The sequence below is a fragment of the Bolinopsis microptera genome, chromosome 11, assembly GCF_026151205.1.
Source record: "Bolinopsis microptera isolate Bmic1 chromosome 11, MBARI_Bmic_1.0, whole genome shotgun sequence".
In the NCBI taxonomy this organism is placed as follows: Eukaryota; Metazoa; Ctenophora; class Tentaculata; order Lobata; family Bolinopsidae; genus Bolinopsis; species Bolinopsis microptera.
In genome coordinates this window covers 2,100,301-2,114,441 of record NC_087082.1, presented here as the reverse complement: position 1 = coordinate 2,114,441, position 14,141 = coordinate 2,100,301, and the positions used below count along the sequence as shown (strand labels likewise).

The following is a 14,141-nucleotide window of genomic DNA, read 5'->3' as shown; positions in this document are numbered from 1 at the left end:
AATGTATGTACAATACAAATATTCAATAATTATAAATCGTAAAAAGTAAATAAATCGAATTTCACGTAATAAAGCAAATAAATTAAACTATATTAGTACCGCTGTGAACAGTCCAGCGAGCAGAATCTCCCCTGAAATGGAAGCTTCGAGAGTTCCGAGTTGGTGGAGGAGGTTACCCTGGTAACGCAACTCACTGAGGTTCTAGACTTCAGTCTTACTACCACAGACTCACAGCTTAAACACAACGGGTCACCCAACTCCGAGAATCGCTGCTCAATCTCAACCCTCTTCTTCCCAACATTCAGTTTCCTCAGCTTCACCGAATGTTCCGCTGTCTCTTCGCTGTCAACAGCTGTTTTGGGACCTTTAAAATTCCTGGTGGTAGAAAAAGCTCGATTCTCAAAAACCTTCTTGAGCTCCTCATCCAAATCAGACATGATCTTGTTATGTAGTCGAGTCTGGGTAGCCTTGCTGATCCCTGACCAGTGTCGGGCGAACTCCTGCGCAGCTTCCTTGTGGTGAGGATTGTTGGTGAGGAGCTCAGGGAGAGAAGTATCGTCCAGCAGATCCTGCAGGAGACAGTTCACTTCCAGGTATATTCCAGTGTAATCGTAGAAATATATCCTATCTGTATGTGCACTAACTGAAAACTGCAGGGTATCAACGGGTCTGTCACTGAACAAGTCTGTGTCTGAACAGTCCTCATCATCATCTTCCGTGATCATTTCCACTGCAGAAGAGTGTTCTTGGGTGTGATCTATTCCAGAATCTGAGGAGGATGTCGGCTGGCTGTCTTCATCAGCTGCTTCAGTGCTACTCTGTAATGTTTCTGGGGGAGTTTGAGGGTGATCCTTGCTTGATGACGTAGAAGATTCGTCTATAACTATTACCGGAGGCAGATCTAAATTCCTTGTTTCCTGTCTGATATCAGCAGTAGAGTTATTTGGTGGAACAAGTGATACTTTAGAATCTGTTCTACAGTTCTTTTTAATAACACACCCGACTACATTTGAATCTGTTTCTTCATCAGAGGTAGAATCAATGTCAATCACGTCCGTTCGCTCCTTTTCACCTTTCTTAAAATATTTGCTAGAACTACAAGCCTCAACCTGCAGGAGCCCCTTATCTCCAGCCCTTCCTCTCTTATTCACCCCGTCTTCACTCCGTTCTTTACCTCTCCCCCTTTTCTTAGCATTCTTCTCGAATTTAGACATCTGCAACCTGTCCCTCTTCATCTCAGCCTGACTCAGAATCTCATCTACCCTGGAGCTATTGAGATGTGTAGAGGAGCCAGTAGAGGAGCCAGTAGAGGAGCCAGTAGAGGAGCCAGTAGAGGAGACAGTAGAGGAGACAGTCGACTTAGAAGAGCCAGAGATACGGGGATCAGTAAAGTCTTCATCTATAGACATGTTGAGAAAGGGGGTCAGTTTAGTTTGTCCCGGGCAGAAGGAGAGAGAGGAAGAGGGCTTCTTTACTGGGGAGTTCTTCTTACCTTGCTGAGGGAAACATATTATGTTAGTAGCATACAAATAAGGAACATCTAATGAAAGGAAAAGTTCCCAAGGAAACATGTGGGAATTGTGCAAGTTAAAGTATGTAGTGGGAATGTGGACACAATACACATACCTGTCCATGTCGTTTAGTAGGAGATCGTTTTGTAGGAGAGTTTCCCGTACAGGCAGCTAACACAGACTTTATATCATCATTATCAGTTTCATTAGTGTTCATATCCCCTCCCTGTCCTTCAAGAGTTTTACCCACTACATCAACCTAGTGATATGGTGGGTGGTTACAAGTAGCAACCTAGTGATATGGTGGGTGGTTGCAAATAGCAACCTAGTGATATGGTGGGTGGTTACAAGTAGCAACCTAGTGATATGGTGGGTGGTTACAAGTAGCAACCTAGTGATATGGTGGGTGGTTACAAGTAGCAACCTAGTGATATGGTGGGTGGTTACAAGTAGCAACCTAGTGATATGGTGGGTGGTTACAAGTAGCAACCTAGTGATATGGTGGGTGGTTACAAGTAGCAACCTAGTGATATGGTGGGTGGTTACAAGTAGCAACCTAGTGATATGGTGGGTGGTTACAAGTAGCAACCTAGTGATATGGTGGGTGGTTACAAGTAACAACCTAGTGATATGGTGGGTGGTTACAAGTAACAACCTAGTGATATGGTGGGTGGTTACAAGTAGCAACCTAGTGATATGGTGGGTAGTTACAAGTAACAACCTAGTGATATGGTGGGTGGTTACAAGTAACAACCTAGTGATATGGTGGGTAGTTACAAGTAACAACCTAGTGATATGGTGGGTAGTTACAAGTAGCAACCTAGTGATATGGTGGGTGGTTACAAGTAGCAACCTAGTGATATGGTGGGTGGTTACAAGTAGCAACCTAGTGATATGGTGGGTGGTTACAAGTAGCAACCTAGTGATATGGTGGGTGGTTACAAGTAGCAACCTAGTGATATGGTGGGTGGTTACAAGTAACAACCTAGTGATATGGTGGGTGGTTACAAGTAACAAATTATAATATTATTACTAAAAGAGCGGAAAAGTGTTTACTAGTTGTATCTTGATAGGAGCCAACTTGTTCTGTTTCTTTGCCATGTTTACGATGTTTTAAACGATTAACATGGTAAACAAAGGTAGCCAACCCATTTCTAACCGAAAACGTACCTTTCTGTTCAGTTTTTTCCAAAGAGTTTCGTCAATGGTACCGAGACCAATCAGATAGTAAACATTGACAGCATTCTTTTGCGAAATCCTGTAAAGATTAGTGTGAATATGGGATACTACATTTACAAATCATGGTAATTATTAGTTTTTTTCAGTTCAGATGAGGAATCTATTCTTTACTCCATGTAATTATATGGGTGCCCAGTTACAAATTTTGTATGGTAATTAATTATTTTTTTCTTGACAATCAATTTTAATTCCTACCAAGTTTTATCTTTCTTTCATATTCAGCTTTATAGAAATTGAGGCAATAAAGGCACATTGTTTAAGAGTTGAAATCAAGATATTAAAACATCACACAGTTATCATCAACTTAAAACAGTTGAAATATCTTTTAGAAATATAATTAAATTGATATTATCTACAGCTACAAGACTCGACCACCATGTCTTCGTACACAGTAAGATGGAAGTGTTGTCCCACAGCAATCAGAACACTTAGAGGTTTAGTTTGGTCTGATACACAGGAAGCTCCCTGTACCTCCCCTCCGCTCTGATACAACATATTCTGAATGAGGGCGTGGTTGGTCATTGGGGTCTCCTCGTGGTCAATATGACACTCTCCCGAGCAGATGTGAGCATTAAAGTCCAGAGGGTACACCACAGAGTTGAGTCCGATCTTGTTGAAGTTTACCATCAGGTCCTGGACTCTACAGTGGGGAGATGCGGATCTTCGTTCCAAGTGGTGGGTCTCACCAAACATCTGGAGAAAGTGTCTTCTAGCGATCTTAGCTGAGGGTTGAAGGATCTCCTGGTTCTTGTAAAGGAGGGTGAGATGAGGTTTCTCTTTGAGGTTAATTATCTTGTTAATTTGCAGAGTTGAAGTAACTTCTATACCGTGGGAATTCAGCAGAGTCCGCTCAGCACTGATCACAATATCGAGGGTTTGTAGCGAGGCAACAAGCTTGTTTTTAATCTTCAGAGGCAGAGCTGTAGGTTCCCCTGATCGTGAGGAGACATTAAACTTTTGCTCTGTTCCCAAAACTGTTATCTTCAGAGTCGAGATCTCAGTGGAAGGTTTCAGGTAAACTATTAGTTCTACGTCTTTGAGAGTACCATGACGGTGACTGTCTTTAGAGAGGGTGTAGGAGACACTAATTTTATGTTTAGAAATCTTCATTGAAGTAGCTTTAGTGCTGACTATTCGGTTAGATCTTGGGTTAGGGTTATTGATCAAATCTTGAAGATGTTTAGGAACTTTAGTGTTGGTTGGAGTGGTCTTGAGAGAATGGTGGTTGAACCCGAACCCTCTCTCGAATGTTTCACTGATCTCATTGCAGGTTGTTGAGGATATCAGAGTAGTAATAGCGAGAAATAGCTGGAACATCATGATTTATATAAAGGAACAGGTAATTAAAGTTGTATACTGCAGAAAGTTAGAAACTGATAACTTTTCTAGATAGAGATTCGGGGTACTTATACAAAATTCAAATTCGTCATAACTTCATAAGATCAGAAGATGAACTGCGAAGCTAGCTCGTCTGTTTGGAGAAGCGAGCAATTATTTGGTGGTCCCAGTCTATTGGATTAATCTCAGATCAGCTGATAAGAATACGAGTCTCTCAACAAGACAACAAGAGATCACGTGAGCTTGAACGGTTTCAAATACCCTTCTGCTATCTGATCTGCAGGTAAGCAGGTTATAGTTTGCTAGATAAACCACGTGAGGAGGTGGTAACAAGAGTTGGTAATCAAGTCATGTGATCAGATAACAGGATGATCTGGTAGCTCTGTGCAGGTGAGATAGTTCAGATTGGTCTTGTGACTTGTGACCTACACGTGGTAGGATCGGGTGTGCACCCACATCCAGAAAGGCGGCAGATAATCTGATTTTGGAAGAAATTTGGTACCGAAGAGGAAAGTTTTAGAAGACCTGCGAGGAAATTCAAAACTTTCTTGATGTAGGGGTGTGTCATGTATGAGGTACATATTTAGAGGCCACGAGGGGTGTATGTTCGAAGCTAAACTTAGATCAAAGTACCTGTGTGCTCTGTCCTCAGCCTGGTGTAGGACTCCTGGAGACCAATGAAGCTCACAAAACACAACCAGAGAGGCTGCTGTAAGTGTTAAACCTACACCAGCTGCTTGGATACCTGAGGTTAAGTGAGGTTAAGTGAGGTAAAGTGAGGTAAAGTGAGGTAAAGTGAGGTAAAGTGAGGTTAAGTGAGGTTAAGTGAGGTAAAGTGAGGTAAAGTGTAATCGGATCGAATTTTTACTCATAAAAGGGCTTTTTTTGAACTTCACAACTTTAGTATTTATTCTTGAAAGTTCGACGTTTGAGCTAATACACAATTTTGTGATAATTACGTCAACTAAACTTCAAGCTGTTTACTAAACAATAGCTTGCTGAAACTTGCTGTTGATTGCTTGTTCATCACGTTTACTTTGGTGAGAAGTTGAGCGGCTCGTAAATAACTTACTTGTTGAAATTGTTGTACTATTATAAAGTACATGCTAACGCCAGCTGAATGACGTTCGCTAATCAGTACTAACTAACAGAGTTATGTAACTAATGGAGTTGTGAGACCGTTATGTAAACTATTAGAACAGCATTGTAATCACTAATTCTCGGGGTGGCCTAGTTCACAGTGCATGACATTATGTACTGTCATATAGTGACTCAGTGACTGTTCACAGTGTGTTATGTAAATTAATCGCGGTAATTTTTAAGCTATCACTTATCTATTCCAACCAAACCAGTTTTACCAGGAATCAGGATTGCTAAACCAGGTTAAAGTATCTAAAGTATTTGGTAAAAGTATGCAGTGACTTGGAGTCTCATTTAAAGGGCTTAATAGCGGTCAATATTAGTTTATATTTCACTTTTAGAGTACATATATCATAATGCAATATTAATCAGCACATTTATTATCAATCAACCAATAATAACATGTGATAATTCAAATTCAATAATAAATTGACAGGCTTGTTAACGTAAAAGATAACATACTGAGCACAGCGACCTTGCAACTCTCCGCACTCTGGAACTTCCTGACATACTCCTGCCTCAGAAGAGAACTAACACTCCCGTCTATACGAATATAATCCGTCTTACTCTCCACCAGCTCCCTCTCTATAGCGTCCAGCATTGCTAGGTGGTGGGCAAACACCAGGAACTTGCTACCCTGATATCAGTTGTTATGAGGTGAGCAATTATAGTGAGTCATTTCCTCTTTTTGCTCTTTTTATTTACAATTTGTATTGCTACAAACATGACTCTTTTAATTCAGAGCAGCAACTATCTACTATAGATAAGAAGGAGAGAGAGAGAGAGAGAGAGAGAGAGAGAGAGAGAGAGAGAAGAAGGAACTCTCTCCAACTAAACCTGTTTTAACATCTCCTTGATGTACTCCACACAGGCTGGTATCTTAGCCAGTCCAGTCTGGTGATACAACTCCATCACTGCACTCCGCACCTCATAATCATTCCCTCCAGCCTTCACCTCCTCCAACCTGGCGGGTAACAGTAAATCTCAGATATTTAATTAAGTAGCTTCCTAAGATGTTAGATATTAAAATATCATCAAGATTTCTACTAGGAAGGTAAGATTTTTTATTCCATAAATTCCAATGCGTGATTTATCACGGGGGATGTGTTCAGCAAGGCTGGGGAGTGTACTTGTTGTCAGGTGTCAGACAGAATAACCCCACCCCCTCAGTGACCAACTCTATAAATACTCTAATTCCACCCCCTCAGTGACCAACTCTATAAATACTCTAATTCCACGCACCTCAACTTCACCTTCTCCACCTCTCGTACAGCACTAGCTGGTAAATCAAAAGATATCTTCTGACGCTGTTTAGCAGGTAGTTGAGTGAGAACTTTACTCTTCAGTCGCCGTATCATCACGTGATTAGTGAGAAGAAGGTGTAGTTCCTCCAGGTTAGACGCTCCGCTTACGTCAAACCGCTTTAGTCTGTAGTTGTAGTGTCCTGGGAGACAAGGTGTTAGGGGACAAGGTGTTAGGGAGACAAGGTGTTAGGGGACAAGGTGTTAGGGAGACAAGGTGGTAGGGAGACAAGGTGTTAGGGAGACAAGGTGTTAAGGAGACAAGGTGTTAGGGAGACAAGGTGTTAGGGAGACAAGGTGTTAGGGGACAAGGTGTTAGGGAGACAAGGTGTTAGGGGACAAGGTGTTAGGGAGTAGGGAGACAAGGTGTTAGGGAGACAAGGTGTTAGGGAGAGAAGGTGTTAAGGAGACAAGGTGTTAGGGAGACAAGGTGTTAGGGAGACAAGGTGTTAGGGGACAAGGTGTTAGGGAGACAAGGTGTTACGATTGGTAGGTTTGTGTTCCGTCATGAGAATACAGCTCTCTGATTGGTTAGTTTGTGTCTCGTGACTAGAATACAGCTCTCTGATTGGTTGGTTCGTTTCTTTTGTAAGCTTGTGTCAATTGATTAATTCTAATTTTGAAAGAGAGATTCAGCATTATAGCTTGAGCATGTTTTGAATTTTCATTGAAATCGTGGGCAAGACAAAAACAAATAACTAGAACTTATGAAGACTAAACATTATGTTAACCTAATTTTTGGTTAAACAAATTATTTGAGGTTTAGGTATTCCAGTAGTGAGTATAGATACCGTCTAGGCCCAGTCTGTTATAGTTGTAACGTCCTAAAAGTTCAATCAGAGAGTTGCAATTGGTAATTCTATTAGTGGGGAAGTTATATAAAGTTAATTAAATTTTCTTGTAAATGATGTTAAGTTTAGGGCATTATAGGCTTAAATTCATGGTTAAATCCCGAATTTGTTTAGTAATTAAAAACAATAGTGTGGTCGAAACCAGGGGGTAATAAAGATTGAGATAAAGAGAGGTCGAAAGGTTGGCAGCCTCTGCCGTGATCTGATTGGTTAGTTTGTGTCACGTGACTAGAATACAGCTATCTGATTGGACAAAAAGTTGGCAGTCTCTGCGGTGACATGTTCCCTACAATTCGCCACAATTAAATTTGAATATCCATCACCATGCCGTTTAATTACAAATTGACCAAATATTTACCAAATATAAAACTTACAAACCAATGGAAACCACATAGTGGTCAAAATTGATCGAAATGGTCATTTCAAATTTTACGGAGCGGTTGATTCGAATAGTAAAATATGAGATTTACCTTGGCAATATTTCTCGCAGAATCTGGTATACGAGCCAAAGTAACCAGGTTTAATGCTGTTTATCTGGGTGTACAACTGAAATAGACTGAGTTAGGAACATGTTTTATTTTCTGACTTGTATTAATCAGAATAAGCTGTTAATTTTTGCTTTTTCAGATATCATATACAAATCCCGGATAGATACACCTTTTGTGATATGATCAGGGAATAAACCGACGTCTTGATTCATATTGAAATTATAAGAATACGTATTAACAGATTTATATCCATTTAAAAGCCCAATACAACTGCAATTTAATGGATACTCCCATTCCAGGACGCTTTGTTATTGGACAATTGGTATGACTCGGGGCTTATGATTGGAGATGCCTACACACATCCTGATTTTAAATTCCCAACATTTCCAGTACGTCAACAACTGAGAAGGAAGGAAGAATCTGACACTATGACGTGTATATAAGCTGTTTCATGGTAAGAACCACGTAGAAAGTCAGGTAAAGTTTAAAAGTTTACAATTCTTACAACATGTAATGTTGCAATAGGTACAGGTCGCAGGGTATACTAGTAGGACAAGTGGTTGACAGGGTGATACTTTCTGGTATTGTTTATTTCCGGCATCCTATATAACATAATTAGATCTTCTGATACATAACGTACTGCTAGTTTACTTTTATATTTACCCATCATCATATTTATAACAATTATTATTTTGTTCCAATTGAGCAGGATAAAGCGTTAGAATGCAGGCTCCGCACCGAGTCTAAACCTGGGACCAGAGAAGGAGAAAACACGAGACTTTAGCTTTTCCAAACGTGATACGGTGAGTCATGGTTAATTTCATCTCAATTTGTATTGATTCATCTTAAGTAGAAATAGTAATAGACCCCATAAATGGAATCTCATGCAGTCCACGTGATAGCTAACACGTTTTTTTCCACCTCAGGTCTTCCCAACCAACTCACCAAGGAATGAGAAGTATTTTCTTTAAACCACGCCCCAATATTCTCCTTCTTTTCTCCGTTCTCACGTTATCCAACTAAATTTTATCAATCTTTCCATACACAGGATGGTGGTGTGAGCGGTGCTTTTTTCTATAAAAACTTGATTTACTCAATGACTAAAGTTCGGTAAAATGACTCCAGATCGACGACGATAAGCGCTCTTAAAAATTCACCTAGAAATAACTTTCTCCGACCTAATTTCCTCGATAATTGTAACTTAAACTGTTATTAACAAACAGTTTAAGTATTGAGATAACAGTGTTAAAGCACTGTTAAAGTAACGCAGTAAGTTCTTAACTGACGTCTCTTCGGTAAAACTTAAACTAAAATGTCTGATTTCTAGGTTTAATCCCTTTAACCCAATTTAATTTCCCCCGCCAGCAACAAAAAGAATCCAGGAACACTTCAGTTAAACTAACGTACTATATAATTATACTAGGGAACTCGGTAATCTGTCGATGGACACATAACGCACGGTTAACACACACATAACGCACGGTTAAAATGTGGTTCTATACAGCATGTACTAAATCAGTAGTCAATGACTAGACAGGGTTATTGAAAATTACAAAGAATAAAATGGCGTATGGACTTGGGACCAGCTCATAGTAAATTTCATTAATGCCCTCTGAAAACCATTCTGCTAGCTCAAATTATTTGTTATATAGTAGACAGTAGTGTTGAAAGTATTAAATATTTACATATTGAAAGTATGTACTAAAGTAATGACCTCCTCAGGGCGAGCTAGTGCAGGTGTACCAGTGAGGAGTATCCTCCTTCTAGCGCCCTGTAGTAACTTTACCAGGTGTTTCGTGCGGAGACTCTTCCAGTTCTGCGGAGTAACCGTTAATAACAGAGGAGGGGGTTGATGGGATATCACTATTCAGCAGTATGATATGTGTCTATTAACTATCATTTATCAAGCTAATAAGTCAATATATTATTAATTATAAAGTTTATTTTTAAATACTGACGTACCTTTAGAAAGTGAGACTCGTCGCAGATAATAACTTTAAAGGTAATGTCCAGGTTCTCTTCACCTGGTTACCTGGTTACCTGGTTACCTGGTTACCTGGTTACCTGGTTACTACTGACGTACCTTGAGATAGTGAGACTCGTCGCAGATAATAACTTTAAAGGTAATGTCCAGGTTCTCTTTACCTGGCTACTACTGACGTACCTTGAGATAGTGAGACTCGTCGCAGATAATAACTTTAAAGGTAATGTCCAGGTTCTCTTTACCTGGTTACCTGGTTACCTCGTTACCTGGTAACTGGTTACCTGGTTACTACTGACGTACCTTGAGATAGTGAGACTCGTCGCAGATAATAACTTTAAAGGTAATGTCCAGATTCTCTAGGAGACCGAAGAACCGTTTATACTGGAACAATCCGTACGAAACGATGGAGATCTTACACCGAACTAAGTCCCTGAAAAAACGGGACATTTATTGTAAAAACTTCAGTTAGGGACTTATAGTTCTTGCTAAGAATATATCAAATACTTATTACACAATTTACTAAAAATTGAAAAATTAAACTAATTAACCTCCTAATAAACCTATTTATAAACTAAATAAGAATATACTAACGGAACATCCTCCGCACACTTGACAAGATGTATTTCGTCAGGGGTGAGGTGCGGTAACCACCTCTGTATCTCGTCTAACCATACGTACTTCATACTGGACGGTACCACCACCAACATCGGCCACTCTGACTCGTAGATCGCTCCTATACCTGCGAAGGATAATTAGTTAATTAATTAGTTAATTGGTTAATGATGTTGATTTCTCTGATATTAAATTGTTAGTCCTGATATATGCTATTTTACTGAGTGATAGAAAATAAACTACCGCTGTTATTGATAATAATACAACAACATTGATCGTGTATTTAAACACTGTCACCAGTGTTTGAAGCAACTCATTTGTTTTACAGTTTTTATCTGTTTATGACCGAATTTCTGTCGATTTATTGCATCCACATAGCTACAGTTACTGTTTTTATCTGTTTATGTTTGCTTGTTTGTTTGTTTATAGAACCCGTCCCTAATCTCGTATTGGAAAATGACTAAACTCAACACTCAGTGTGAATACGGGAGGTACCTGCAAGTGTATTCATTAAGCATTTAGAGCTCTGTAAAATTGCAGTTACAATTGTGCTAGAGTATTTTTAGTATTTACGATCGATATCAGTTCTCGATCACTATAGCTACATACTCCCAAAATTTAAATCTCCAACTTTCTGCCCAATGTGCAAAAAAAAGTTTTCTTTTCAGTTCTCGATCACTATAGCTACATACTCCCAAAATTTAAATCTCCAACTTTCTGCCCAATGTGCAAAAAAAAAGTTTAAAAAAAGAAAAGTGATAAAGAAATAAAATCAACGATTTAATTTTAGGAAATTTTAGGCAATTTTAGGAAATTTCATCTGTTTATGACCGAATGGCTGCCAGACTTTGGGGCCGAAGTGATATGATCCACCATATACGTCATCAAGTAATTAACATGCAAGCTTGAAGCTTGTGGCGTATAATTAGTGATGTGATCCATGGATTGAATATAATTGACCTAGAAATGGGCTAGATCTGGGGTAAAGTTCATATGACAACTCTGCACACAGAAGCTACAAATTAAGAAGTGAACATGTTTTAAATTGAGACAATGTATTGGCTGGTTATAAAATGTTATGATTCTCACATCTCGGTCAGTCTTCCCATCAAAGAGGATAAATGGTTCGTCTCTTCTCGTAGATGTGCAGCTGGGAGGAAGAACGAATTCAAGAGAAGTCTTCGACTCGGTATGTTGGGCAGATCCGGAGGCAGAAGCTCTGGCTCGTTGGACGACTTTTCCAAGGGATTCCATATTAGGTAGCGTCTGGTTTACTTCTGTTGAAGCATCAGCAAGGACTTCTGATATCAGGTTCTGAGTCGCCGACAGGGGTTGTTCTGCAGCCTTCCTCTTGAGCGTTGTAAGGAGTTCGAGTCTCTGTGGGGTAGCCAGATCTGAATCGTGGTTGTGTGGTTTACTTCCAAGGGAAAGATTGTTGTCTGTGAGAGCGAGATAGCACTTGGCAGGACATTTAAGGGATTTGTTCTTCTGGCAACGCCAAGCAGAGGAGAGGACGGTGTCATCATTTTTCTTGCGGCTGTAGATATATCCGTCAGAATCAAGCACCTGTTTACATCCTCTGAAACCGTTGAGGAACTTGGAGAAGGTAGGCATGACTGTTGATAGAATTAAATGCGATACTACTACCTTCTATCACCCAATATTTATACCTAGAACACTAGATCGGCTCACTCCCCTTGCAAGCCTTTGACACGTACGTCTCACATCCCTTGATACGAGAACCCCCCTTTAGCAAGAGCTCCCGTCCCTTATGTGATCTACGAGTCGAGCAGTCAGATCATGTTTACTTCTTAATGAACAGCTATGTTGTACAGAATTGACATGTGAACTCTACCCAGTATCTAGCCTATTTCTGGGCCAATTAAATTCTACAGATGGATCACATCACTAATTATACGTCACTAATTGGTGACGTGATCTGACTCCTCTTTGGGGGCCGGATCAGTTTTCGGCCCCAAAGTCTCCCAGTGGACCGAATAGTCAATTTCTGTCGATTTATTGCATCCACATTGCTACAGTTTCGTGGCTATTTTCATAAATCGTTTTCTAAACCTCCCCCGCGAAAACTATTTTATTGTACTTGCCCAGAGGGCATCTTGTCGATTAGTAAAAATTTGGGGGAGTCCAGGTATACGGTCATCGCCATTTTCTCTTTGGCGAAAATTCATTTGGCTAATTCCCAAACTCACTTCTTAACTGCAAATTATCGTAATTTCATTCATCAGCTAGATTCGGCTATCAGGTAAGAATTATTGACATCATACACTTACCGTATACACAGATCACTGACCTTTTAAAATAAACTTGCAGATGCACGAGAAAATGACCTCTAATTAGAAGAGCCGCTGAGATACATTTTGTTTTAACAGATTTAAATCCTAATTGTTTGAACTTGATAATCGATTTGCACATCATTACCCCAAAATAATGGGACCCGATAATATACAAATTAAGACACTGTAAGGTGATGTAATGAATTTATTTGTTGTAATTTTCTCTTACTGTAAGCTAAGTTTAAACAAGATTTCATCTCAGATTTCCAGAGTTTCGTTGCATTTGGTTTTATTCTTATTGATGATTTCATATGAGAGTTTAATTGATTTCTCAGAGAATCACATGGTCGGCTCTGTGGCCATTCATAAAGCCATAATTCGTCGTCACTGAAGTGTCAAAAATAAATATTGTAATATTAAATTTAGGTCATAAATATTTTTGATACCTAGACAAGAACAACTAGAAAGAGAAGAAGCCTGAAATAAGATTTTGGGATAAAACTAAAAGTTAAAACGAGTTGGGCTGACAATTACAAAGAGGGGCCCGCTGGATTCCACCCCGAAAGTCTGCACCTATTCGTCATTAGGTGGAGGGCGCATATTTTCAGAACCTAACCCATCAAATGTCTGTTAAAATCCCATCATTCAATCTTTTTAACTAATATAGAAATTTAAATAAATAATTTCATATGCATCTGAGCTCAAAACATACGTTTCTGTTACTACAAACTATCGTATTATTACTATGCTTCAAGAACCCACCTCTATGTTTCAAGAACCCACCTCCAGTCATATAAAGCCTTACTGTGAGTCACAGTTTAGAGTTAAGTTTAGAGTTTAGAGTTTAGAGTTAGGAGAGTGCGGTAGATGTTTGAAATTCATGCCACCCCGCATCTTTATTATGCACCGTGCCAAATACAAACTGATATCATGGCGTCCACTTACTAGTTGAGCTATTGGGAGGGGGGGGGGGGGACCAATTATATTAAAGTGTATTAAAATGTATGTTTTTTCCCCAATTTTTACCCAATTTTTACCCGGGGATATACTTTAAGGTTATCAGAATGGCTAGAGACAGTGTGCTGTTTGCTGAACGATTATTGTGGTCCATTGTTACAATCTGCCACAGAAACAGCTGACGACAACAGGGTGTTCAGGAAAGAAAAAATAGAAGATGCGACTAAGATCATAGAACTACAAGAGAAGTTACTCTCTAAGCAAGAAGAAGATATGGCAAAAATCAGTGATCTGCAGGAGAAGTTAGCCTTGAAGAAGGATGACGAGATTGGAACTGTGAAAAGTGCAGCTCAGAAAGAGATTAAGACCTTTTCGTCTCTGTTGAAAAACACGTGCAAAAACGCCTTTGCACCGAAGAAAATCCAA

The 14,141-nt window shown here is 39.6% G+C and overlaps 4 protein-coding genes across 4 annotated transcripts in view; all 4 read right to left on the bottom strand.

The window, feature by feature from the left end:
• LOC134823156 (alcohol dehydrogenase class-3-like) overlaps positions 1 to 9,523 on the bottom strand; it is a 55,633-nt gene extending 46,110 nt beyond the window's left edge. Inside the window, exon 1 of the mRNA XM_063834504.1 lies at positions 9,502 to 9,523. The gene's annotated coding sequence lies outside the window, so the exon portion shown is untranslated. The remainder of the gene's footprint in view (positions 1 to 9,501) is intronic.
• LOC134822751 (heat shock protein 75 kDa, mitochondrial-like) overlaps positions 1 to 14,141 on the bottom strand; it is a 76,993-nt gene that overhangs the window by 8,476 nt on the left and 54,376 nt on the right.
• LOC134823155 (DNA annealing helicase and endonuclease ZRANB3-like) overlaps positions 1 to 14,141 on the bottom strand; it is a 41,246-nt gene that overhangs the window by 2,196 nt on the left and 24,909 nt on the right. The window contains exons 3-13 of the mRNA XM_063834503.1: positions 10,444 to 10,591; positions 10,153 to 10,282; positions 9,583 to 9,684; positions 7,851 to 7,926; positions 6,471 to 6,672; positions 6,066 to 6,192; positions 5,691 to 5,865; positions 4,722 to 4,833; positions 2,682 to 2,769; positions 1,627 to 1,770; positions 100 to 1,496 (exon numbers count right to left, since the gene is read on the bottom strand). Coding sequence (XP_063690573.1) covers positions 100 to 1,496; positions 1,627 to 1,770; positions 2,682 to 2,769; positions 4,722 to 4,833; positions 5,691 to 5,865; positions 6,066 to 6,192; positions 6,471 to 6,672; positions 7,851 to 7,926; positions 9,583 to 9,684; positions 10,153 to 10,282; positions 10,444 to 10,591 — 2,701 coding nt within the window. The remainder of the gene's footprint in view (positions 1 to 99; positions 1,497 to 1,626; positions 1,771 to 2,681; positions 2,770 to 4,721; positions 4,834 to 5,690; positions 5,866 to 6,065; positions 6,193 to 6,470; positions 6,673 to 7,850; positions 7,927 to 9,582; positions 9,685 to 10,152; positions 10,283 to 10,443; positions 10,592 to 14,141) is intronic.
• On the bottom strand, positions 3,099 to 4,070 carry LOC134823060 (uncharacterized). Its single transcript, XM_063834410.1, has one exon. It carries the CDS (start codon positions 4,068 to 4,070, stop codon positions 3,099 to 3,101), a length of 972 nt encoding a protein of 323 aa, XP_063690480.1.